Source organism: Chiroxiphia lanceolata, chromosome 28 (genome assembly GCF_009829145.1).
Source record: "Chiroxiphia lanceolata isolate bChiLan1 chromosome 28, bChiLan1.pri, whole genome shotgun sequence".
Taxonomy (NCBI): domain Eukaryota; kingdom Metazoa; phylum Chordata; class Aves; order Passeriformes; family Pipridae; genus Chiroxiphia; species Chiroxiphia lanceolata.
The window spans coordinates 3958239-3981794 of NC_045664.1; the positions used below are offsets into that span (position 1 = coordinate 3958239).

The window sequence follows — 23556 nt, forward strand, 5'->3', positions numbered from 1 at the left end:
AGAACTCTTTAAGAGTCTGAGGTGGAAATAAGGTTTAAACTCCTACACAAAAAAGGCCACTTAGGTCACTCGTGATTAATGTTATTTTTATATATACAAATATATATGTATACACCCATATAAATACAAACACATGTATGTACACACACATATATATACATAGATACATGTCTATACATACATATATACACATGTAGATATGTATATACATAGATACATATATAGATATATGTGTATATATATATTATACATATATATATACATAGAGATAGATACATAGAAATATATATGTATTTCATATATATATATACACACACACAGATAGATACATAGATAGAAATACAGATAGATATATTTCATATATATACACACACAGATAGATACATAGATAGAAATATAGATAGATATATTTCATATATATACACACACAGATAGATACATAGATAGAAAAACAGATAGATATATTTCATATATATACACACACAGATAGATACATAGATAGAAATATAGATAGATATATTTCATATATATACACACACAGATAGACACATAGATAGAAATACAGATAGATATATTTCACGTGCTGCTGGTGCTGCTGAATAGATAGACAGAAAGAGATATATAGATAGATATATTTCAGGTGCTGCCGGCGCTGCAGCTGGAGGGGACGAGGGGATTCTTGGCAGCTCTGAGGGGACGCTTTCCCCCAGAATCTGCCCTTTCCCTCAGGGCTTCCACAGCGCAAACATTCACCCTCACGGCTCCAAAACCGCTGAGCGGGAGGCGCCCAGCGCCTGGCAGGGTCTGCCATGGAGAACACCCTGGGCAGGGCCCATCCAGCGGCCCCGCGGCCCCTCCGGGCTGTGTTTGTGCCACGGTTTTGTTTTATCACCGCCCCTGAGAGGCCGCCGCCATTACGGGGGCCCGCCCTCACTTATGACGTCACTTCCCGTTCCGGTAATGGCGGCGCCCTGAGCGTGTGGGCCGGCACCGCTGTCCCTGGCACCGCTGTCCCTGGCACCGCTGTCCCCGTCCCTGACACCGCCACTGCCGCCGCTTCGCTGTCACCGCTGTCGCCGCCACCGCCACCATGCACTCGGACGATGTGAGCCCGCCTGTCCCTTTGCTTCGGCCCGGCCGAGCGTCCGCCCCACGTGGCCGGTGGGGAGCGGGGGGGCAGCGGGGTGTGTCCTGTCCCCCACACCGGGGGTGGCAGATGGGCAAGAGGGGGGATGTAAATGGGGGTTTGGCAGCAGCAGATGTGCTGTGCCTGCGCCCCTTGTGGCTCCGCACCCTGCCCTGCCAGCGGAGTGTCCAGTGTTTGTGGGGTTCTCCCCGACAGAGCCGCACCGGGGGATGCCGGAGCAGGGAGGAGGGCCGGGTGAGGGGTGTCAGGGTGTGTGACCCGCTGTTTGTCCCCGCAGATTGTCTGGAGCATGCTGGGGAACAGGCAGTTCTGCTCCTACAAGATGACGTGAGTTTTTGGGGGGCACAGGGTGGGCTGAGCCTGGGGGGGGGCTGTGGGAGGAACACACTCGGGGGTGCCCCTCAAACCTCAGCATGTCCCCCCTGTGCCACCACGGCCACACATGAGGCTGCAAGGGGCAGGTGGGCAGTGGGGTCTTCCTGCCCTTCCCTACTTAATTAATTCCCTCTCACCCCTTTTTCCAGCACCAAAACCCAGAACTTTTGTCGCAACGAGTACAACCTGACGGGGCTGTGCAACCGCTCGTCCTGCCCGCTGGCCAACAGCCAGTACGCCACCATCCGCGAGGAGAAAGGTGGGATCCCCTCTCCTGGGACGCCAGGAGGGATTTCCTCGTGGAAAGAGTGGCCAGGCATTGAAAGGGGCTGCCCAGGGAGGTGGTGGAGTCCCCATCCCTGGAGGTGTCCAAGGAATGACTGGACGTGGCCCTCTGGGCTGGTGACGAGGTGGGGATGGGGCACAGGGTGGACTCGTCTTTCCCACCTGGATGTTCCTGTGCTCTGGCAGCTGCAGGGAGCCCGTGGGCGGGGAGGGGGTGAGTGGCACCTTCCTGAGGGCACCCTGGCTCTGGGATGTGCTCAGTGGGATCGTGTTCCCTGTTCCCAGGTCGGTGTTACCTGTACATGAAGACGATCGAGCGGGCGGCGTTTCCCCGGCGCCTCTGGGAGCGGGTGAGCTCAGGGGAGCAGAGGGGTCACAGAGGGGCTCTGATGCCCTTTACTGAGGGGCAGGGAGGGTGTCCCCACGACAAGAGGACACGGCCTCAAGCTGTGCCAGGGGAGGTTCAGGTTGGACATCAGGAGGAATTTCTTCCTGGAAAGGGTTGTTAAACACTGGAAGGGTCTGCCCAGGGAGGTGGTGGAGTCCCCACCCCGGAGGTGTCCAAGGAACAACTCAGTGCCAAGGTGGGGATCGGGCACAGGTTGGACTCGACGTTCTGGGAGGCCTTTTCCAACCTCAGTGATGCTGGGAGGAGCGATGTGACTGCTCCCAGATGTCCCTGCCGTGTAACTCAGCTCTTCCCTGTGCCCCCCAGGTCCTGCTAAACAAGAACTACGAGAAGGCTCTGGAGCAGATCGACGAGAACCTCATCTACTGGCCGCGGTTCATCCGGCACAAGTGCAAGCAGAGGTTCACCAAGATCACGCAGTACCTGATCCGCATCCGCAAGCTGACCCTCAAGAGACAGTAAGGGGCACCCCCAGCGGGCACTGGTGCCCCCCAGGGCACTTACACCAGTTGCAGCCACGTTTCTAGTGATGAAAGTGCTGGTTGTAGCTCCCCAGAGGGTGACAGATTCCCAACTGCCTGTTGTTCCCTGCAGGAGGAAGCTCGTCCCGCTGCGCAGGAAGATTGAGAGGCGGGAGAGGAGGCGAGAGGTAACAACGCTCCTTCTGTCCCCTCTGGTCACTGCTCCTGGGCCTCAGCCTGACAGCTCCTCTCTCTCTCCTTTAGGAAAAAGCCCTGATTGCTGCTCAGCTGGATAATGCCATCGAGAAGGAACTGCTGGAGAGACTGAAGCAGGACACAGTAAGGATCGCACTGGGAGCACACTTTAGTTTGATGCTGCCCGTGTGCAGGCTTTCCAAGTGTGCCTTCCTCCCGTGACTTACAGAAAATCCACTTCTTTTTTCCAGTATGGAGACATTTACAACTTCCCCATCCACGCCTTTGACAAAGCCCTACAACAGCAAGGGGCAGAGAGCGAGAGCGAGTCGGAGGCAGAGGAGGAAGAGGATGAGGTAAAGCTTTCAGCCACTGCCCCATCACTCCTGCCCTGCCCTGGTGCTGAGCTGTGGCACTGCAGGGTGAGAAGAAGACATCAGGAGGGCTCAGGAAGCTTGGCCTTGGTGGCTCTTGTGCCATGAGTTGTGACCCTGTTGTGCTCAGTCCCAGCTCTGACTCTGTTTCTTGCAGGATGTGGGTACAAGGGAGTTTGTGGAAGCAGAGGAGAGCGAGCTCAGTGACTTTGAGGTAGGTGAAGCACCAGGTGTAAACTGTCTGGTCACCTCCACCCTTTGGTGCCTCTGGTGATGGGTAAGAGCCAGCAAGATCAGATTTGTGGAAGGTACAGTCAGACTGCAGTGTATCCACTCCAGCCCAGCTCCTCTGGTCAGACAGCTGGGAGCCAGGGATTATAGAAGGGACTTGGATACAAGAGGTAATTTTGGAGAAAGGGGAGGTTTAGTTGCACAGCTTGCTCTGACATCACTCTTGTCACTCAATTCTTTCTCAGGACATGGATAAGTTGGAGACAAGTAGTGAAGAGGAGCAGGAAGAGGAGGAAGAAGTAGAGAAGAAAGCCTCTCACTCCAAATCTAAAGGGAAAACGCCCCTGAAAGGACCAGCCAGGAGAAAACGTCCCTACATTGAAATAGAGTATGAAGAAGAAACAGAGCCAACCACCAAAACAAAAGCAGCCTGAGGCCTCCCTGATCCCATTTTGTACTGACTGACAGGACTCCAGATCTGTCACCAGCTTTCACCACTGTGCAAGACCTTCAGTAACTCCTTGTTTTATACTCTAGATGAACAATTTTCTCTAAGAAAAGCAGGGTTTCTGTCTCAACCCCAGGCAATGGCAGCAAGTTTGTACAACTGGATGAAGCACAGCTGTAAGGAAAAAGATCCCCCACCTTCTCTACAGCCACAAAAAGCTCAGCTTGGACTGTGCTCCATGACAGGACCTGGCCTGGGGGGCACTGATGCTTTGGGCCGTGGCCCAGGGAGTACACACGTGTATTTTGGGGGACATGGCAGGTGTGGGGCCAACAGGTGGGACAAGACAGGCAGTAACTTTAAATAAATAAACCAGTTTTACTGTACAAAATTGGGGTGGGTGCTGTCAGCCTCCTCACGTGCTCTCCTGCACCTTCCTGATGCATTCCCGCACACGGTTCTCCTCACAGCTGCTGTACACCCCTTCCAGCAGCACCTGCAACAAGAACAGCGTCATTCCTGGTGCCTTGGCACTGGAAAAAGATTCCCAGTGGGCTTTATGGTGTCACCAACCCTCCCCAGCTGTGCTGGGAGAGAGCTGCACAGGGCACGGCTCGATACCTGTCGATAGGTGTGGAGTCACCAATTATTGATGCTCGAGGAAGGAACTGGGCCCCTGCACCCCCCACACTGCCCCTCCTCAGGTGCTGAGCCCCTGACTCACCTTCACCTGCCCTCTGGAGCAGTGATCCAGCAGGATGAGGCACTGGGTGGCCCTTTGGAGCAGGGTGGCTCTGACGGGCTCCGGCGTCGGGCCCGGGTCCGTGTGAACGTCCCAGATCAGCCTCAGCAGGGCTTTGAGGAGCACGGGGAGCCTGCAGGGCATCCTGCCAGGGAGAACAGCACCACACCTCAGCCCAAAGCCTGCCCAAGCCAGGGGGAAGCACAGCTTTGCTGAGCAGTTCCTGGGAGCTGCCTAAGGCCAGCGTGCCAGGAGGGGACAGACCTGGACACACAGGTAACCTTGGGATGGAGTGTCAGGAATGCTGTCACTGCACAGCCTGATTCACAGCACAGGGCTCACTCCACAGACATTTAACTTAGAGCCAAGCTGATGCTTCCAGAACAGGCACAAGTTGGATCAAAATGAGGACCTGGCTTAATTTTCGGGCCAGATTTTTCAGCCAAGCAGCAATGCCAGTGACTCCTCCCTGGGACAAATCCTTAGGATTCCAGGGCCTGTTCCTCAAGCAGCATTAACTTTGGCCCCTAAAGTGGAAACGCTCAGGCCAGGGTTTGTGTCAGGCCAGGTTTTCTGGGCACAGTGCCTGTCACCCCCGAGAGGTACCTGGGCCAGGCGTGCTCTATGGTGCACTGCAGTGTCTCCAGTATTCCCAGTCTGGCTTCTTCCTCAGGGCCATCAGAGACTTCCAGGTAGCCCAGGATGACTCGCTCCAGCCTCTTCAGGTGCCACACCACCAGGATGCCGAGTCTGCAGGCACAGACACGGCCTGAGGGGGGAGGAGACCCTTGGAGAACGAGGCCAAGGCCCGTCCTGGTTGGGTCACTGCTCTCCTCTCCTCACCAAGGCAGGCAGGGCCCCTGTGCACACCTGGTTCTTCTCCCCTCTCCCCTCCCCAGCAAGGGCAGGGTGCCCAGGTACAGCTCTGAGCTCTCACCTCCTGACGAAGGCGGGCAGGATCCCCCCGTAGACCCTCCTCAGCGCCAGCCGATGCTCCCCCTCCATGTGTGTCAGGACCAGCTGCAGCACCTCGTCGCACTGGGAGCGGGGTCTCACCTGGCCCTGGTGCCCCTGGTGCCTCTGGGATCGCTCCAGGATGGGCAGCAGGTCCAGCAGGCACAGCAGCACTGCCTGGTTTGGGGACAGACAGCGGAGCTGAGCAATCCTGGTCACCTTCTCTCCAAAACACCAACCCTCTGACCACCCCCCAGCTGCTGCTGCTCATCTGACAGGCCCAGCTACTCCTACTCCCTGTGACCTGCCCTCCTCAGCAGGGCTGTCACCTGCCATGGTCCTCCCCTCTGCTTTGGTATTTTCCTGAAATCCCCGAGTTACTTTGTCTCCAGGCCACAGGCAGTGGCTGGTAACAGCCTGAGTGGGCTGTGAAAGGGAACAGGCTCTGCCTCCTCCTGCCCTCAGCTCCGGTGGGGCAGATCAACACCCCCACAGGGCAGATGAAAACCAAGCTATGGTGTCCTACCTGGATGAGAGGAGCCTCCCGGGAGTAGAGGTGGTTGTAGAGGGCGTGGAACACCACCTGGGCCCTGTTGAACTGGCACAGATCTGCACCTGGCTGCAACAACACAGAGCAGGGGGTTAGTCCTGGGTACATCCAGCTACAGCCTAAGGAAAGAGCACAGCCCTCCCAAACCCTGGGACACCCTGGGCACGAGGAACTCTGCTCACAGGTGCTGGAAACGCAGGTTAAATGCTGCCACCCTCAGAAGCAGCCACTTCCTTCTCCTTATTTCACCTCCCCAGCTGCTGTAGCACAGTTCCACTGGCAACACTTGCTGCTGTCGGGTTGGGGTGTGAACTGGCTGAGATGTGGCAAAGCAGTTCTCTGCTTTGTGTTACAGATGGAAGAACTGCACAGGTTTAACCACACGGGGACAGCGTGGAAGAGAGGGCAGAACTGCTGGTTAACAGCAGAACCAGGAGGGGAAGTTGGAATCCTAACAGGAGTCCAACCCACCCGAGGGAACGGCTGGAGCTGTGTCAGGGCAGGGTTAGGCTGGAGATCAGGAAAAGATTCTTCTCCAAGAGGGTGGTGGGGCACTGAGGGTTTGGTCACAGCCCCAAGGCTGCCAGAGCTCAAGGAGTGCTTGGACAACGCTCTGGGGGACAGGTGGGATTGTTGGGATGTCTGTGCAGGGCCAGGAGTGGGATCAATGTCGGTCCCTTCCAGCTCAGGGCATTCTGTGACTGACCCTTCCTTCAAACAACACATGAAGGGGATCTGAGGTCTCCCCTCCCTCACCACGTTGAGGACGATGTGGTGCAGGCACCGCACTCCCAGCACTTTGTTCTCCTCCTGGAAGTCGTCGGAGATGAGCAGTGAGGGCGGCAGGACCCGCTCCAGGTGAGGGCCCAGCCAGGGCCGGGTGACGTGGGGCAGCGTCCAGCAGAACACGTGTTTGGTGGCAGGGTTGCGCTTCCAGGTGTCCCTGGAGACACAAACACCAGCTCAGGGAACACTGGGAACAACGAGCACTGCTCTCCTGGGCACTGGGACCAGCTGACAGCAAACCCAGACTGATCCCCCCCCCAACATCTTCCATTACTGGGCATTTGCAAAGCTCCGGGCCTCTAATCATGTGTTTTATTTATTAATTAATAGATATTCTTCATTTACCCCCTTTATATCTCATGTTTGTAACGCCTGAGCTCAGTGCCCCAAAGGTTTCCAGCATTCCCCACACAGTCACCCAAACAGCCTCCCCTCCCTACTCACTTGGTTAACTCCTGTTTCAGGAGCCCCATCACGGCTCCAAACCCTCCTTCCTCATCCTCATCCTTTCCCCGCAGGAATTCCGCCACGGACGCGCAGCCTGCGGCCCGGACCAGCATCTCCAGCAGCTCCCGGGCCACCGCCCGGCTCCTCTCGGTGGTCCAGGGCCGCTCCTCGAGGTGTGTGACAGCGAAGACGTAGATGTGTCCCAGCACACGGCGCAGCGCGGGACCCACCGCGGGCGCCCCGGGGCATTCCTGGCTCCTCCGGGCATCCTCCAGCTTCTTCAGCAGGAGCGCAAACACGGCGCCCACCTGCTGTGCCCTCTCTGCCGCAGCAGCGTGCTCCTTGCCCCGGCCGGGGGGCTCCGACCCGTCCTGCTCCCGCCCCGGGGGAGCCGCCGACTCGCCCAGCGCGGCCGCCAGCTCGCCCAGCGCCGCGGGGCTGCCGGGCCCGAGGAGGAGCCACCGCGGGTCCGCCGCCTCCAGCAGCTCCCTGAGGGCTCCGGGGCCACCGGACAGCGACAGCCGGGCCTGCAGCAGCACCTGCTCGGCCGAGGGGACCGAGGGGCCCGGCGGCGGCTGCTCGGGACCCTCCTTCGCCCTCAGGCCACTGACATCCATGGCGCGACCCGGCAGCGCCTCCCGCGCCCTAAAACCGCGCTAAATACACATCCCTGCCGGCAGCAGCGCCTCCCGGAGCGCGGAGACCCCCGAGAGACCCTCAGAGACCCCGACAGACCCTCAGAGACCCCTCAGAGACCCCCGGTCCCTGCAGCGCCTCCCGCACCGGGGGCTCGAACTGTCGCAAAACACCCCGCTGGCCGTAAAGCCGGCGCACCGGGGGGCGTGGCGCCGCGAGAATAAATTACCATGGATAATTAGCGGCGAAAATGCGGGGAAGGAGGGGCCGTGCGGGGCGAAAAGGGGAAACGGGGGGACGCGAGGGGACAAATCGGTGGCGCGGAGCGCACTGTGTCGATGCTGGGGGAGAACTACTCACGCTGAGGTCGCCCTGACTTACATAGAGGTGGTGCGGCGGTAGGTCTGGGCGCGGAAAGTAACAGGAGCGATCCTTCCGGTTCATGACCATGATGAATGGGATGGACACGCGCCTGCGTGACGTGTGCGCCCTCAGTTACGACATCGCACAGTCCCTTCTGACCGCCGGGGGGGTCCTGACGTCACCCGTGACGTCATATTTACTATTGAAGTGTTAAAAATAGTTGTGTCAGAAAGCCAAAGGAAATATGGGGGGGGCTAATGGCGTCAGTGGAAACGGGGGGCCTGTGATGTCACTGCCGACGTCATCATCACTTAGAGGTGTCAAAAACCAGTGGAAATGGGCAAACTGGGCGGGGCAGGGGAGGGGTGCCCAGCTTTTGGGCTGTGCTTATGCCCTCTGTGGCACTCAGGGGGGGGTGTCTCAGCATCCCCCCCTTGGGCTTTTTTGGGGTCCCCCAAAATGCCCCTGTGGCTCCTGGGGGTCCTCAGCTCACCCCTTGCGCTTTCTTGGGCCCCCCTGAAGTGCCCCCAAGGCACCTGGGTGGGGGTGTCTCAGCATCTCCCCCCCAAACCTTCCCGAACGGCCCCGCAGCCCCCACAGCTCAGACTGGCTGAGAAATCACCATTTAATAATTTTTTACACAAAACTGTACATTCCCTCCACGCCCCCCGAGGGTGTGGGGGGAGAACAGGTACAAAAATACTCTGTGCAGTAAAGTTGGGGTGGGGGGAGGACAGGACACCCCCCTCCCCGACCCCGTGGGGGGCTCAGCTCCCCACAGGGAATCCCGGGCGGTCCTGGCTCCGTGTGGAGCACAAGGGGGACAACGCAAAACCCCAACCAAAGCCACGACCCCCCAGTTAAAAACCCCAGCTGGGAGATTCGGGACGAGCCGTGTGGCCCCGGGGTGGGGGGCAATGCTGCGTGTGTGGAGCTGCGATCCCACAATCCCACGGTGGATCCCACGGGATGAGGCCGGTCTGGGGCAGGGCTGGCTCACACCAGCTCATCCAGGAGGGTCCCGATGCCGGCACGGGGCTGAGCCGGGCCAGCCATGGGCTTGTTGCACATGGGGCACACGCAGCGCACCTCCAGCCACTTCACCAGGCACCTGCAGGCGGGGACACGGTGGAATTCCAGCCCTGCCGGGGAATTCCCCCCTTTCCCGAACCCCCACTCACTTCCTGTGGAAGGCGTGCTGGCACGGCAGCACCCCCAGCTCCTCCTTGGCCCTGAAATCCTCCAGGCACACGGCGCAGGTCTGCTGTGGGAGGTGACACCACGGGGAGGGCGGGTGTGAACGGCTGGGGAAATCCCGGGCGCTTCCAGCTGGGAGCTCAGCTCAGTTCCCAAACCGCCTCCAGGGAGGGGGATTCCCTCCCAGTCCCCAGCCTTGTGGTGCCGGCACATCCACACATCACATCCCAAACATCCCATCCCATTCCATTCCCACATCCCATCCCATCCCAGTCCCAGCACATCCACACATCACATCCCAAACATCCCATCCCATTCCATTCCCACATCCCATCCCATCTCATTCCAATCTCAGCACATCCACACATCACATCCCAAACATTCCATCCCAGTCCCAGCACATCCACACATCACATCCCAAACATCCCATCCCCAAACACTCCATCCCATCCCATCCCATCCCATCCCATCCCATCCCATCCCCAAACATCCCATCCCATCCCATCCCATCCCCAAACATCCCATCCCATCCCATCCCATCCCCAAACATCCCATCCCATCCCCACATCCCATCCCATCCCAATCCCAGCAAATCCACACATCACATCCCAAACATCCCATCCCCAAATACTCCATCCCATCCCATCCCCAAACATCCCATCCCATCCCCACATCCCATCCCAAACATCCCATCCCATCCCAATCCCACCACATCCACACATCACACCCCCAAACATCCCATCCTCAAACACTCCATCCCATCCCATCCCATCCCATCCCATCCCAGTCCCGGCACATCCCCACATCACATCCCTGTCCCAGCCTCCCCATCTGCCCCTGAGCCACCCTCAGCCCCCCCTGGAGCAGATGGGAAGCGTCCTCAGCGTTATCCCTGTGAACCCCAAATCCACCCCGAGCCAGAGGCGGCCCCGCTCACCCCGTGCACGTTCAGCCTCCGGGCATCACCCTTCAAAACCACCTGAGGGAGAAAAGGAGGGAGAGGGTCGGACACTGGGAAGGAGGATCCTGCCCCGGCAGGGGCTGAACGGGGCCGGGCAGGGGCAGGGTGAGCCCGGGGGTGTTTCGGGGCAGGCTGTCCCATCCCACCCCTTTGGAAGGTGCCCTCCTGGGACGAGCCCTGCCCTGTCCCCCCCTGCCCACCCCAAACCCGCCCAGGGGCAGCCCCGGGCGTTACCTCCTTGTACCCGAAGCGCTCGCTCTGCGCCTGGTGCCGCAGTTTGCTGCAGAGGGGGAGAGAAAGGCACCGTGAGCGTCACGGCCACGGGCGAACAGCGCGGCCAGGAACATTCCAGGGGCACAGGGAATCCGGGGAGCACGCCCTTCCCGGCCGGGATTTGGGGAGCAGCAGCTCTGGGGCTGCCTTTGGGCAGCGGGCAGGGCCAGCCCGAGCTGCTCCCGCGGGGCAGGAACGGGATGCCAAGGGCTGGCAGCCCCGATTGTTTGCCTTAGGAAGTCGTTCGCGGCGCAGGAAGCGCTGGATTTCCAGCCGGCAGCTCCCGGCCCTGCCGTGACCTCGGGTCGGGAAAACCGCCTGGCACAGAAACCCGGCGGGAACGGGCAGGAAGGGGCAGTTTGCAGCGGGGCTTCTGCTCCCGGCGAGGCACCAAAACGCGCTTCCACAGCCCCAAAAAACTCCTGGGGGACGCAGGGGACACGGGCAGGACTGAGCCAGCCAGGAACAGCAGCAGCTGCCCCGGCTTTGGGGTTAAAAATAGCCCTCCCCAAAGAGGGAGCGATGTAAAGGCACATCCTCCCTCTCCCTGCCCGACACAATGTGTCCCTCCTGCGTCCCCTGGAAAACAAGAGCCCCTTCCTGCACTTCCTGCCCTGCTCCGGGAGCTGCAGGGACCACGATCCCAGAGGGGGCTTGTCCTCGTGTTCTGGGACAGGACAAGGGGAGCTGGGAAGGGCCAGGGATGCCCCAGGGCTGCCCACCCACCCCCTGGCACAGCCCCCCTGGCTCACCTGATGAAGTAGCAGCAGAAGATGAGGCTGAGCACGAAGATGAAGATGCCAGTGCCAAAAATGACCATGTAGATGTTGAGGGGCAGGTCCTGGAAGGTGAGGGGCGGCATCGTGCAGGGTTTACTGGGGTAAACCAGCCCCAGGCTGCAGGAGCACCCTTGGGGGAGAGCAGAAAAGTCAGTGTTGAGGGTGGAAAAAGGGGGAAAGGAGGTGAAGATGATGTGCTGTGAGTGCAGGGAGAGCCTGGGCTGGCTCTGTCCCCTCTGGAGTTTGCAAAGCGGGCAGAAACCAACGCCAGGACATCGTCCCGTGAGCTGTGATCCTGTGAGATCTGTGAGATCTCCCCTGGAAGAGCAGCAGCCCCTCAGAGCTGCTCAGTGAGGCACCAGCAGCTCCATTTCCACAGCCACCAAACCCTCCTCCAGCAGCACAAATGTACCCCAGGCACAAAGCAGGTGGCTGGGAGACCAGGAGGCCCCGTGCTTTCATCTCCAGAGGAACACATGGAGGCTGGAAAGGGATTTAGGGAAGGACAGAGCGAAAAAAAAAAACCACCCCAGCTTGAAAAACAAGAACAGTTGGTGTCTGTCACTGCACTGTGGGAGCAGCAGAAGCAAGAGCTGGTTTGTCCTCGGTGCTGGGGACGCTGATCCAACCCCCTTTCCCAGCAAAACCACGGGTGTCAGTCCCACCCTGATGCCCAGGACACCACGGGGGACACGTGGGTGTCACACAGGGCTGGTGACAGTGGGAGGGTCCCACTGAACTGAGGGGAACAGGCACAGAGACCCCAAGCCCTGAATACGTCTCAGAACGTGCTCCCCCAAGAGCTGGAGCTCTGATTTCCCCTCAGCTCTCACCCAGACAGGACTTTAGAAGGAGTGGAGCTCCCTCTGTGCCCCACACAGCAGCTCCCCTGGGCCCTTCCTCCCTCTCAGGACCCTCCTCCTCCTCAAAAACCTCCTCCACCCTGCCTCTGGAGCAGCACCAGAGGAGAGCCTGCACTGTAGGAAAGGGGGTTTTGTAGGAAAGGATCTGTTTGCTGGGTCCCTCTGTCTCCTGGCCTCCTGCTCCCAAGACCACCAGGTGCAGGAAAAGACAATAGGAAAGGTTTCATTATTTTTTGCTGTTTCCTTGCTGGAAATGATTTGAGAAATGTTCCCAAAAAAAAAAAAAAAAACCCACCCAAACCAAACCAAAGCATATACAGCTCTGGGAAAAAAACAAACCCACTGAGCAAGGACATGAGGTAATGCTGGTGCACCTGGAGGAGGGACAGGGGTGGATGGAGGAAGCCAGGCTGGGCACAGGGAGGTGGGTGGTGGTAACAATAACGGGCCACAGTGAAACAATAACCCTTCCCATGGGCGTTCCAGGCCATTCCCAGGAGCTGCTGAGGAGCACCAGCCCCTGTGCCACAGGAGTGGGGACAGGAAGGGTCCCAAAGGTAGAGCCTGGAGAGGGGAGAGGGGCTGAGAGCCAGCAGGGCATGGCCTGGACCTGCTGGTGGCCACCTGTGATGAGCTGGAAAAGCCCTTGTGTGGGATGGCAGGAGAAGAATTGGGATGGGAAAGCCCTTGTCTGGGAGAGTAGGAGGAGAATTGGGATGGGAAAGCCCTTGTCTGGGAGAGCAGGAGGAGAATTGGGATGGGAAAGCTCCTGTCAGGGATAGTGGGAGGAGAATCAGCTCCCCAGAGAGCAGGGAAAGCTGGGATGTGCATCCTGCAGGTTTTCCAGGAGAAGCATCAGGTGGGATGGGAAGGAGAACCCCAAGAGACACAAACCCTCCCCAGCACACCCCTCTGTGCTCGTCTGAGGGGCTCCAAACCCAGTGCACGACCCCAAACAGCACCCCCAGCCCCCCTGCTCTGCACGGGGCCATCCCTCCCTCCCACCCCGTGGGGCAGAAATCCCATTCCCCAACCCCAGAGCTGCTCCCTGAGCTCTGCTCCACGTGAAGACACCCGAAATCCCCCCAGGGGGACACATCCACGGGGAAAAGCCCCCTGGGTGCTGGGAGAGGGGCAGCCAAACCATCAGCAGGGGAAGCCTGAGGTGGAACACGAGCTGCTGGAGCAGCCCCGGGGTGAGGGAAGCAGAGAGGAGCTGACAAGTCCCTGCCAGCCACAACACAGCTAATTGTGGACTCACCAGCTCAGCAGGGTCATTCCTGTTCAACAGGGCATCCAGGAATTCATGAGCTCTGGGCTGTGAGGCCAAAAAGTGGCCCCAGGGAAGTGCCTTCATGGGATGGCCCTGCCAGGACGAGCCCTGGAGCTGCTGAGCTCAGCATCCCCAAAAAGCAAGGCCCTCCCATCCCTCCCCTCCCCTCCAGCAGAGCCTGGGGGGTGCCTGGGTGGGTTTGATTACCACAAACCCCTTTGCCTGACAAAGGCACCCGTGTTTTTAGTCCAAGGGAAATGGATCAGATCCAGGCTCAAATGACACAGAATTAAGAGCTGATGAGCACCAAACCCATGTCACCAGCTCAAGTCTCCCAGAATCAGAAATCTCAAAGACTGGAGCAGTTATTTAGTTGGAAAAAAAAAAATGAGAAAAGAGGGATCAGCTGACATGTCCCCACAGACACCTGGGGACTTTCTGGACTCTCCTCCTGCACAAGGGATGCTCAGGAAGGTGCTTTGTTCTGCCAGCCAAGTATTTCTCACCCAAACTGCCAAAGCTTTGGCCCCTCAGACGCCACATTTTGGAGCATTTCAAGTCAGGACAGACACAAGTTTCCACCCGAGCTGCGCAGGCTCAGGGTTTTTGCTGAGCAGGGGCTTCTCCCTCACCCCGATTCTTGTTCAATGAAACAAATGGAAAACTCAGCAGGCCATTAAATAAAACCATTCTTTCTCCTCCCACACAAAGGCTGTGGGGCTTTGCATCAGAAAATTGAATGCAGCTTCCATATAATTTTTGCTGGATGGGGTTTCCTGCAAAAGCTGCCCCTAAGCCAAGCAGTCCTCCAGGGGGGACAACCAGCTCCCCTTCAAATGATGTCCCCTGGGCTGTGGAGTCCTGAACCACAGGTGAGCAACAGGAGGAGAAGCTGTGGTGCAGAGGAGGAGCTGAGATGCCGAGGCAGCAGCTCGGCCCTCGGGCCGTGAGGATGATTTGAATAAACCTATTTGGGCTGAAAATGTGATTTCTTAGTGGATCTCAGACTTCTTCTTCCCACCAACAGCTCTGTAAAGGTCCTGGACAGCACTGGGCCCTGCTGATTTACTGAACATCTGCCAAAGTGCCCGAGCTGGGTGCCCTCAACCCACGCCCCGGCCCCTGAACAAGGGTGGGCTCTGTCCCTGGTGCTCCCCAGAGGCTCTGAAAGCAAAGCCCCTCTTATTCCGGGTGTTCCTTTCAACACAGAGCCGCGCTGGGAGCATTTCCTGACACCCACCCCCTCCCACGTGTGCCAGGGAACTCCCCGTGGGACCCCTCGTCCCCCACGAGCACACCAGGGACTTGTTACAGGGGAGGAAGCCACCGGGTGCATCCTATTTTTAAGCTTCAAAGGCTGTAAACCCTTTTCGTCAGTTAAAACAGCCCGGTCCTTTTGAGCCCGGTCCTTTTGTTGCTCGGGCAGGGCTTTGATGGTGGAATTCCCGGCGCGGCTTCTCAGCTACTTCAGCCGTAAAAAACAAACCACTTCTCGTTCAAACCAAAACCCTCCCTCACATGTGCAGACTCAGCTCCGCGTTCCTGAGAACTTCTTACGGCCGACACGGAGCGTGAGGAGAGGGGAGAGAGGGCTAAAAATAAGTTTATTCCACTTTTGCGGACACACGAAAAAGGGGGCTGGGGGTTTTTTGGTTGGGGTTTTGTTTTTTTTTTTTCGTCGGTGCAACCAGCGAAAAAGTGGCAAATCCATTTCGCCGCCGGCTTTATCCCTGGGAACCGAGCGGGACTGGCTGCTCCGAGAGCAGGACGGTGGCATCGGGACCCCGGGAGCCCTCGGAGCGGGGTCCGTGCGCCCATCCCCGCCGGGGATGCCCCGCTGCCCACGACCCACAGTCCGCGTCCCCCCCACTTCCCGGGCAGGAGGGAGGGGAGCGGCTCCCCCTCCCCATCGCCCCCACCCCCGACCCTCCCCATCGCCCCCGCTCTCACCGTGGCACCACTGGAACGGAGGCATCTGGCAGCCGCTCCGCGGGGCCGGGGAGGCTCGGCCGGGCCATGGCCGGGAGCGGCCGTGCCCGCAAAACCCCGCCCCGGCCCCGGCAGCCCCCCCCGGAGCCGCCCCCGGACCGCCCCCGCCGCGCCGGCAGCGCCGGGACCCGGGGATGGCACGGGCGGGGTGTCCCCGGGGCACCGGACACACACAAGGGGGTCCCTGCCCTGAGCATCCCACGGGGATCCCAGCCCTGAGCATCCCACGAGTGTCCCTGAGCATCCCATGGGTGTCCCTGAGCATCCCGGGGTGACCCAGCCCATCCCACGGATCCCTGCACATCCCACGGGTGTCCCTGAGCATCCCACGGGTGTCCCTGAGCATCCCATGGGTGACCCAGCCCATCCCACGGGTCCCTGCACATCCCACGGGTGTCCCTGCACATCCCAGGGGTGTCCCAGCCCTGAGCATCCCACGGGTGTCCCTGAGCATCCCGGGGTGTCCCTGAGCATCCCATGAGTGTCCCAGCCCTGAGCATCCCATGGGTGTCCCAGCCCTGAGCATCCCACGGGTGTCCCAGCCCATCCCACGGGTGTCCCTGAGCATCCCGACGTGTCCCTGAGCATCCTGGGATGTCCCTGCCCTGAGCATCCCATGGTGAGTGTCCCAGGAAACAGATCCCGCCCTCCCACTCGTGATCCAGGTGGGGATCACCTGCCTCAAATGCCACCTGGCTGGTGCCCAGCCCGTCCTCGGGCACGGACCAGCCCTTTGAGGGACCCCTCCCCACAGGGCACCGGGCTCCTGGAGGCTCTCAGTCTCAGGTTTGGGATGGGATAGGCTGGATATCCATGGAAAAGGCTGTCCAGCCCTGGCACAGCTGCCCAGGGCAGTGGTGGATGCCCATCCCTGGAGAGATTTAACAGAGAGGTGGCACTTGGGGGCGTGGGTTTAGTGGTGGCCTTGGCAGAGCTGGGGGATGGCTGGACTTGATCCCAGAGGTCTTTTCCAACCTAAATGACTTTATGATCGGCGTCTCCCTCCGAGCTGTGGCCCCTGCAGGTGGCTGGTGACCACGGGGCTCCTCTCCCTCCGTGTTTACAGGATCCCAGCACAGCCGGCGCTGCTCCGGCGCCCTCCGGAAGCGCGGGAAGAATGGAGCTATAATAAGAGCGGGAGGACAATGAGTGCTGGGAGCCTGTGGGGCACCCTGGGGCCGCCCCTGCCACACAGACACCCGCTCCTGGCCTTGCCCACCCTCCCGGGCTCGGCCCAGCACTGGGGGAAGGGGTTTGTTGCAGGCTTGGCTGGAGCTGGGTGCTGGATGGAGCCCCTGTGAGTGCCAGCCCAGCTCTGCTCCCCACCAGGAGCCCCCCTCTGTCCCCACTGCTGCAGAGGAAGGAGTGGGGATGCCCAGCACTGTGGGGGCTCAGGTTTGACCCCTGCACTGAGGATCTGGGGGGGATCAGATCCAGCCCAGCCCCGAGCACCTGGGGTGATGCTCTGCCACCCATTCCCATGACAGGTCCCAGCCGGCAAAGGGGGGGCGGATTTTTCCTTAGCACTGCCTTTATTTTCACGGGTTGACACGAGGCATGGAGAACACCCAAACACTGGGACGGGAGGCTGAGCCCACACACCAGGCCTGGTTCACGAGGCTACACACACCGAGAGCACAGGGGGGGACACGACAGGGGACACACAGAGCTTCGGTGTCCGGCGAGGGAGGGACGGGACTGGCTCGGCAAAGGCATCTGCCAGGAGGGAGAACGAGGCCTCGGAGGCCTCCTGGAGCCCACGGGGATGGAGTGACCTGTGAGGTGGGGCCGAGTCCCTCCGGAGGCATCTTGGAGCGAGCAGGCTGGGAGGGAGGCTCTGGTCAGGCCTGCCTGGGTGGCAGGATTGCAGGTGGAGGGGCTGTGCCGGACCACTGGGAATGGCTGGCAGGGCTGGGCACCCCCTGGGCTGAGGCGACCCACGAGCTGCCGAGCGACTGCGCCGTGGGGAGAGAGAGCCTGGTCTGAGCTCAGCGGGCACGGGGTGGGCACTGCTCCCACCACAGCACCCCCCCCTTCTCCTCCTCCTCCTTCAGGAGCTCCTCTTCAGCCTCAGGGCATTGTCCAGGGCCACCAGCTGGCGCAGGAAGCCGCGGTTGGGGATGATGCCACGGTGGTCCTTGACCGTCTTTATGGCTTCTACGAGGGGCATGTGGTGGCGGATCATGAGGTAGGCGAGGACCAAGGTGGCCGACCTGCTCACCCCGACAGCGCAGTGCACGAGGATCCTCCCTGGGGGGCAAACACAGGGGCTGGGTCATGGCACAACACCGATCCCAACCGAGAACCTGCCCGGGGGCTCACCCGGAGCTGGGGGGGGCTCAGGTGAGCAGCACCCGGGTGTAGGGTCCCAGTTGTGGGGTGGCAAAGGGCATCAGCCTGTTGTGGTGTCCCAAACCAGACTGAACCAAACCAGACTGAACCAAACCAGGCTGAACTGAACCAGGCTGAACCAAACCAGGCTGAACCAAACCAGGCTGAACAGGCTCAGCCATGGCTGGGGGCACGGGACACGGGCTGGGGCCATGACCTGGCGGGGCAGCACTCTCACAGAGCCCCACGATGTTCTGGGTTGGGAGGGAGCCCCAGGGATCATGGAGCCCAGCTCTTCAGTGTGGTCAAACCCACTGCCCTGGTGTCACCAGCACCACGAGCTGACCCCAGGGTCACCCACCCACCCACCCTGTCCCCTCCGTGCAGGAGGCACCACCCCACAAACCCCGCCGTTTCCCAGGGTGCTGAGCCAACGGGGTGTCAACCCAGCCTCCCCCTTGCCTCCCTTCCCACCGCTGCTCCCCACTGCCCCACAGAACCCCTGCCCACGGACCTTCATTCAGGGCCTGGTGGATGAAGTCAGCAGCAGGGTAGAAGTAGGGGCTCATGTCGAAGGAGGGCGAGTCGTGGGCCTCGATGCCCAGGTAGCGGATCCCGGTGCCCTCATAGTACTCGGCCCCCCCCCTCCACTTGCTGTGGGAGGCGTTGAGCACGTGGGTGATGCGCAGCTGGGCCAGCTCCCGCCGGTTGGAGGCTATATCCCTGCACGGGGCGGGCCACAGGGCACGGCTCAGACCCCTCACGAGTTCCCAAAGGCTGTCCCGTGCCAGCATTCCCGCCCGACGGAGGTGGGCACGGAGGAAAACCACCAGGTCCTGAAGATTCTCGGGTTTTAAGTCCCTGACCCCATACACACCCCACCACAGCAGCAGGATACAGCTTCTTGGGGAGGGGAAAAAGAGGGGCAGGCACTGAACTCCCGGGACAGGACCCCAGGGAACGGCTGGAGCTGTGCCAGGGCAGGCTCAGGTTGGATCTCAGGACAAGGTTCTTCCCCCAGAGGCTGGTTGGGCACTGACCAGGCTCCCCAGGGCAGTGGGCACAGCCCCAAGGCTGTCAGAGCTCCAGGAGGGTTTGGATGATCCTCTGGGGCACAGGGGGTGACCCTTGGGGATGGGTCTGTGCAGGGTGAGGAGTTGGACTGGATGATCCTTGTGGGTCCCTCCCAGCTCAGCCTATTCCGTGATCCTGTGAACTCTTCACAGCCCTGCTGGGAAGGACTTCCAAGTCCTCCTTCCTTTCTCCCAGTGTTCCACACCCACCGCATCCTCTTCTCCCTCCCTTTCCCAACTTTCCCCCTCCCAAGATTTCCCCAAAGCAGCCCCGTCCCTCCCCCCTGTCCCCAGTACATACTGGTCTCCCAGGTAGAGTCCTGGCCACACCTCATCAGCGTGGTTACAGGCCGTCTTGCCCGTGTACAGGAGCCTCTCCAGCTCGAAGACGCTGAGGATGGGGTGTCCCCCGCGCTCCTCCCGCGGGGCCCGGCTGGGGGACCTGCTGCTGGCCCTGTAGAACCTGGACAGGAAGGCCATGGGAGCTGCCGACACCCAGCCAGCATACCTGTGGGGGCGAGGAGGCCGCACGGGGGCCCGGAGGTCACTTCTGCTGCCGCTGCCACCCACGGTCCTGCCAGGGAAGCAGGGGAGATGCTGTCAGGAGAACGGGCTCCTCGGTGCCAGGGAGACACTGAGGGGCTGGAGCGTGTCCAGGGAGCTGGGGAAGGGGCTGGAGCAGCAGGAGCAGCTGAGGGAGCTGGGGGGGCTCAGCCTGGAGAAAAGGAGGCTCAGGGATGGAGGTGTCCAGGGAAGGGAACGGAGCTGGGAAGGGGCTGGAGCAGCAGGAGCAGCTGAGGGAGCTGGGGGGGCTCAGCCTGGAGAAAAGGAGGCTCAGGGGGGACCTTCTGGCTCTGCAACCCCCTGACAGGAGGGGGGAGCTGCCAGGGAACAAGGGGCAGGAGGAGAGGGAATGGCTTCAAGCCGTTCCAGGAGAAAGTCAGGTTGGACATCAGGAGGGATTTCTCCCTAGAAAATTAAACATTGGTTAAACATTGGAACTGCCCAGGGAGGAGTCCCCACTCCTGGAGGTGTCCAAGGAAAGCCTGGCTGTGGCACTCAGTGCTCTGGGCTGGGGGATGAGGTGGGGATGGGGCACAGGGTGGACTCGATGGGCTGGGAGGGCTCTTCCAACCTCAGTGATCCTGGGATTCTGTGGTGCTCTAACCGGGGACCTCTCACTCGGTCCCTTTTGTAGAAATACTGGCCCAAAGCAGCCAGTTCTCACCCTCCCCATGTCAGGTCAGCCCCCCACTGCTTCCCAGCGTGAGGCCGAGCATCCCCTGCATCCCTTCCAAGAAGGAAAACTGCTGGGAAGAAGTCGGTGCTGCCAGGGCTGGCGAGGCAGCCAGACTGCTGAGCCTCCACAGGCTGAGCTTTTGCTTTTGCTCCAGCCCCACGACTTTGGGCTGAGGCCACATTGGCAGGAGATGCTCTGCACAGGACCACCTTCCTCCTGGGCCCTGGGGCAGTGCCAGCCCGGGGCTGGTGCTGCCAAACCTGTGCTCAAGAGGCGAGGAAAGGCAGCCAGGTCTGGGCAAAACACCAGGGCTGGGGAGGAGAAAGCCCCAGACAGGTGGAGGATTCCATATGGCACCAGGCAGCCTGGCCAGGACCCAGGCTCCTGCAGAGCCCTCCGGGGAGGGAGAGGCAGGATTAACCCCTCCCTGCACAGCAGTGCTGCTACTGCTGCACCCGCACAGCCAGGGCTGGGCTGGGCTGGGAAGAGTTAACTCCAGGGGATGAGAGGGCTCCTTTTATACAGCAGCTCCTCTAGGACACAACAGCTCTGCTCCCAGGCCCTTGGATCGTTGGGATGTTTGTCACACATCTGCAGGAACCCTCCCCCCTGGGAGGTCACAGTCCCTGGGCCAGATGTGGTCAGAGGGGCCTTTTTCTGCTGCTGCCCCAATGACAGTCCCTCCCACGGGAATCAATTCCCTTTCTCCCATCGCTCCCACCCTGGGGGGTGCCCAAAGAACCTCCCCTCCCACTCCCAAGCCCAGCCCAGCCCCGGCCAGTTGTCCCTGGGACTGGAGAGGGGGACACAACGACCTTGGGCTGCCCAGGCTGGAGCAGAGCCCGTGAGGGACGTGCTGCCCGAGGCACCAGCCAGCAGAGCAGAAGGAAGGAGCCTCCAGCCATTCCAGCCCTTCCTTGGCAACGTGAGGAGAAAAGCATTGCAAGGACACGGGGGAGCTCGGAGGAGGCTCAGGGATGTCTCCCTCCCCACTCCCCATTCCAGGGGGGCACTCCAGACCCCGGGGAGCTGTGCAGGGCAGGTCAGCCCTGCCCAAACTGCCCGTCCCTGGCCCCCAGCACAGATCTCACCCTGCTCTGAGCACGTCTGGGCTCCTCCACGCCGGGAATTCAGACTTGGCAGAGCCCACCCGGGGAAAGGCACCGGGCAGGGCCCTCAAACCTTGGGTGACCTTGGCTGCAGCACAGCCACATGTCACCAGCACTGAGAGACAAGCAGCAGGGGGGTCTGGAAAAGCGATGGAATCACGCAGGAAGGCTGGAACTGGAGGAGCTGCAGCCCCTCTTCCTGCCACAGCTGGAAAACCAGCAATCCACACCTTTCCTGGGCCAAAGCTGCCTCCAGCATCCCACCCCCTGCACAGCCCCACGCCAGCCCCCCCGAGGTGTCACAGGGACACTGCCCCACACCCCGGGGCTGGGAGCTGCTCCCCCAGCACTCAGGGCACCCAACCCCCCCCCAGGCACGGGATGTACCCCCTCTGCAAAGAGGGGTCACTCCCCGCTCCCCCCGTGCCAGCTCCAGACCCCCCGTGCCAGGCTGGCAGGGAGGGGGCTCGCCCTGGGTGCGCCCCGGCAGACAGACAGACAGACAGACAGACACACAGCCCCGGCGGGGAGGGGACGCCCACCCCTCACCCTACCTTGGCGAGGGCTGGGATTCCTTCTGGGAGCGGGGGCAGGCTCAGCTCCAGTCGGCCATGTCTCGCCGCTGCCGCCGCCGCTGGAGAGAGAGGCTGATGTATGAACATCTATTTTAAGGCATGACATGGCCAGAGGCAGCTTTGTTTATCTCACGCTGTGCATGGATGGAGCAGGAGCCCATGGCAGCAGCACATCCCAACCCTCCTGCCAGCCCTGCTCTGCCTCCCCCTCCTCCTCCTCCTCCTCCTCCTCCTGCACAGCAACAGGGAAGAAGGGCGAGCTGAGAAAGTGCTGCCCGAGCCATGACTCCCCACACCGGGAATCTCGAGGGGATGAATCCTCAGCTGTTTTACACAGCTGACCTCACCCTCTAACCCTAACCCCCCCCCCAACCAGAGTCCCTTTGCACGGCCAGGGCTCGGTGATATTTTATATTTTATTCATTTGCAAGGAATATAAACCTTGGGGGGGGGGGGAGAGGGTTTATATGATGATAGAAAATAAAATCGTGGAGTGGTTCAGGCTGGAAGGGACCTTAAGGATCATCTCATTCCTGGACAGGGAACAAAGTATTTACAAATTACTGTCAAAGGCAGGGAATTTTTTTTAATTTTTTTGTTGTTGTTGTTGTTCTCTCCACGGAGGGAGGGAGGAAAAAAAAAAAAAGAAAGAGGAAACTGGGAAGATGGAAGGGTTTTGTTTTGACAGCTCCTAAACGACGCCGTTCATTTCACAAGTGGTGCGATGTTTCAGTTAAACATTTCCCAGGCAGGATCCGCTCCCTTCTCCCCCTTTGAAGCGCCGGCTTTCCAGAGAAAAGTTTGACTCAAATCAGAAAGTGGGAGTGTGGTGGGAAAAACAAGCCGAGGGAGAGCCGAGAGAAGCCGTTCCAGGCTAAATGACACCTTTCGAGATTTCTGGCACCCTCTCCCCCAGTCCTGTTCCACTGGAACCAGGGAAAGTCTCCCTGGTTTATTTTCAGCTGAGGTTGTGTTTTTCCCAGGATACAGCCTCAGAAGCTCCAAGGATGAGCAAGGAGGTCCTGGCTGAGCCAACAGTGTCTCGTGGCTGGGCGATGCTGCCAGCTTGGGAAAAGCCCGTCCTGCCCCCTGAAAAAAGGGGTTTGACTCCACTTACCTACAGCTTTTCCCTTCTGCCTGGCCACACTCCCTCAAAAAACAGGCACTGAGTGACCTGAAAGGAAATTTGTCCTTTCACAGCTCTGTAAGACACCTTTTAACGTGGACAAGCAGCAGCCCCCTCCCTCCCCTGCACCAGGGAATTACATTCCCAGGCGGCTGTACAGTGTGCTTTTGAACAGAAGTGCCTCCCACCCCCATCACAAAAGGTTAAATCTGAATTTAAAGAAACTACATGAAATAAAATTAGGTGGATAAATGTTTTGGCAGAGCGCTGCCTGCGGGGAACTCACTGGTCATTTAAGCAGAGGATTAGTAGTTGTTATGTTTTTGTTCCAATAATAATGCTGGAATTGCTTTGTAAAGCAGCC

At 59.8% G+C, this 23556-nt stretch overlaps 4 protein-coding genes and 1 non-coding gene across 8 annotated transcripts; 2 read left to right on the forward strand and 3 right to left on the reverse strand.

The window, feature by feature from the left end:
* The first annotated feature begins 951 nt into the window (after window positions 1-951).
* On the forward strand, window positions 952-4320 carry MAK16 (MAK16 homolog). 3 transcript variants are annotated; one of them, XM_032712688.1, is made up of 11 exons: window positions 952-1105; window positions 1425-1474; window positions 1672-1781; window positions 2093-2157; window positions 2523-2674; window positions 2811-2865; window positions 2942-3016; window positions 3124-3229; window positions 3311-3316; window positions 3402-3460; window positions 3723-4320. In XM_032712688.1, exons 1-11 carry the CDS (start codon window positions 1091-1093, stop codon window positions 3909-3911), a joined length of 882 nt encoding a protein of 293 aa, XP_032568579.1. In that variant the 5' UTR covers window positions 952-1090; the 3' UTR covers window positions 3912-4320. The 3 variants fall into 3 exon arrangements, with proteins under 3 accessions (XP_032568579.1, XP_032568578.1, XP_032568581.1); XM_032712687.1 differs by lacking the exon at window positions 3311-3316 and having other exon boundaries at window positions 3124-3294; window positions 3404-3460; XM_032712690.1 differs by lacking the exon at window positions 3311-3316 and having other exon boundaries at window positions 3124-3228; window positions 3404-3460.
* TTI2 (TELO2 interacting protein 2) lies at window positions 4280-8182 on the reverse strand. Its single transcript, XM_032712686.1, has 7 exons — window positions 7402-8182; window positions 6928-7114; window positions 6148-6240; window positions 5605-5798; window positions 5274-5417; window positions 4650-4812; window positions 4280-4421 (listed from the first exon to the last, which is right to left on the reverse strand). Exons 1-7 carry the CDS (start codon window positions 8019-8021, stop codon window positions 4341-4343), a joined length of 1482 nt encoding a protein of 493 aa, XP_032568577.1. The 5' UTR covers window positions 8022-8182; the 3' UTR covers window positions 4280-4340.
* A 287-nt stretch (window positions 8183-8469) lies between these two features.
* Window positions 8470-8563, forward strand: LOC116799587. The gene has a single exon (XR_004361088.1). It is a non-coding gene; the product is annotated as a small nucleolar RNA U13 (small nucleolar RNA).
* Window positions 8564-9032: 469 nt separating this feature from the next.
* Window positions 9033-15773, reverse strand: RNF122 (ring finger protein 122). 2 transcript variants are annotated; one of them, XM_032712692.1, is made up of 6 exons: window positions 15700-15773; window positions 11587-11743; window positions 10796-10841; window positions 10538-10579; window positions 9585-9667; window positions 9033-9514 (listed from the first exon to the last, which is right to left on the reverse strand). In XM_032712692.1, exons 1-6 carry the CDS (start codon window positions 15722-15724, stop codon window positions 9400-9402), a joined length of 468 nt encoding a protein of 155 aa, XP_032568583.1. In that variant the 5' UTR covers window positions 15725-15773; the 3' UTR covers window positions 9033-9399. The 2 variants fall into 2 exon arrangements, with proteins under 2 accessions (XP_032568583.1, XP_032568584.1); XM_032712693.1 differs by having other exon boundaries at window positions 9585-9664; window positions 15700-15767.
* A 1478-nt stretch (window positions 15774-17251) lies between these two features.
* DUSP26 (dual specificity phosphatase 26) lies at window positions 17252-22263 on the reverse strand. The gene is made up of 4 exons (XM_032712691.1): window positions 22046-22263; window positions 19444-19716; window positions 18584-18792; window positions 17252-17988 (listed from the first exon to the last, which is right to left on the reverse strand). The coding sequence occupies exons 2-4, from the start codon at window positions 19620-19622 to the stop codon at window positions 17789-17791; spliced, it is 588 nt and encodes a 195-aa protein (XP_032568582.1). The 5' UTR covers window positions 19623-19716; window positions 22046-22263; the 3' UTR covers window positions 17252-17788.
* Window positions 22264-23556: the final 1293 nt, after the last annotated feature.

Excerpts from the sequence above, each read along its gene's own strand:
- MAK16 (XM_032712687.1), top strand. Across the intron at positions 2,158-2,522 it reads CCCGGCGCCTCTGGGAGCGG|GTCCTGCTAAACAAGAACTA; the intron begins GTGAGCTCAGGG and ends TGTGCCCCCCAG. Across the intron at positions 3,017-3,123 it reads AGAGACTGAAGCAGGACACA|TATGGAGACATTTACAACTT; the intron begins GTAAGGATCGCA and ends TCTTTTTTCCAG.
- TTI2 (XM_032712686.1), bottom strand. The coding sequence starts at position 8,021 with ATGGATGTCAGTGGCCTGAGGGCGAAGGAGGGTCCCGAGCAGCCGCCG. Across the intron at positions 5,799-6,147 it reads GGGAGGCTCCTCTCATCCAG|GCAGTGCTGCTGTGCCTGCT; the intron begins GTAGGACACCAT and ends TCCCCAAACCAG. Across the intron at positions 5,418-5,604 it reads CTGCCCGCCTTCGTCAGGAG|ACTCGGCATCCTGGTGGTGT; the intron begins GTGAGAGCTCAG and ends CTGTGCCTGCAG.
- RNF122 (XM_032712692.1), bottom strand. The coding sequence starts at position 15,724 with ATGCCTCCGTTCCAGTGGTGCCACG. Across the intron at positions 10,842-11,586 it reads TTCTGCTGCTACTTCATCAG|CAAACTGCGGCACCAGGCGC; the intron begins GTGAGCCAGGGG and ends CCCCCTCTGCAG. Across the intron at positions 10,580-10,795 it reads AGCGCTTCGGGTACAAGGAG|GTGGTTTTGAAGGGTGATGC; the intron begins GTAACGCCCGGG and ends TTTCTCCCTCAG.
- DUSP26 (XM_032712691.1), bottom strand. The coding sequence starts at position 19,622 with ATGGCCTTCCTGTCCAGGTTCTACAGGGCCAGCAGCAGGTCCCCCAGC. Across the intron at positions 18,793-19,443 it reads GGACTCTACCTGGGAGACCA|GGATATAGCCTCCAACCGGC; the intron begins GTATGTACTGGG and ends CGCCCCGTGCAG. Across the intron at positions 17,989-18,583 it reads CCACCAGGCCCTGAATGAAG|GGAGGATCCTCGTGCACTGC; the intron begins GTCCGTGGGCAG and ends TTTGCCCCCCAG.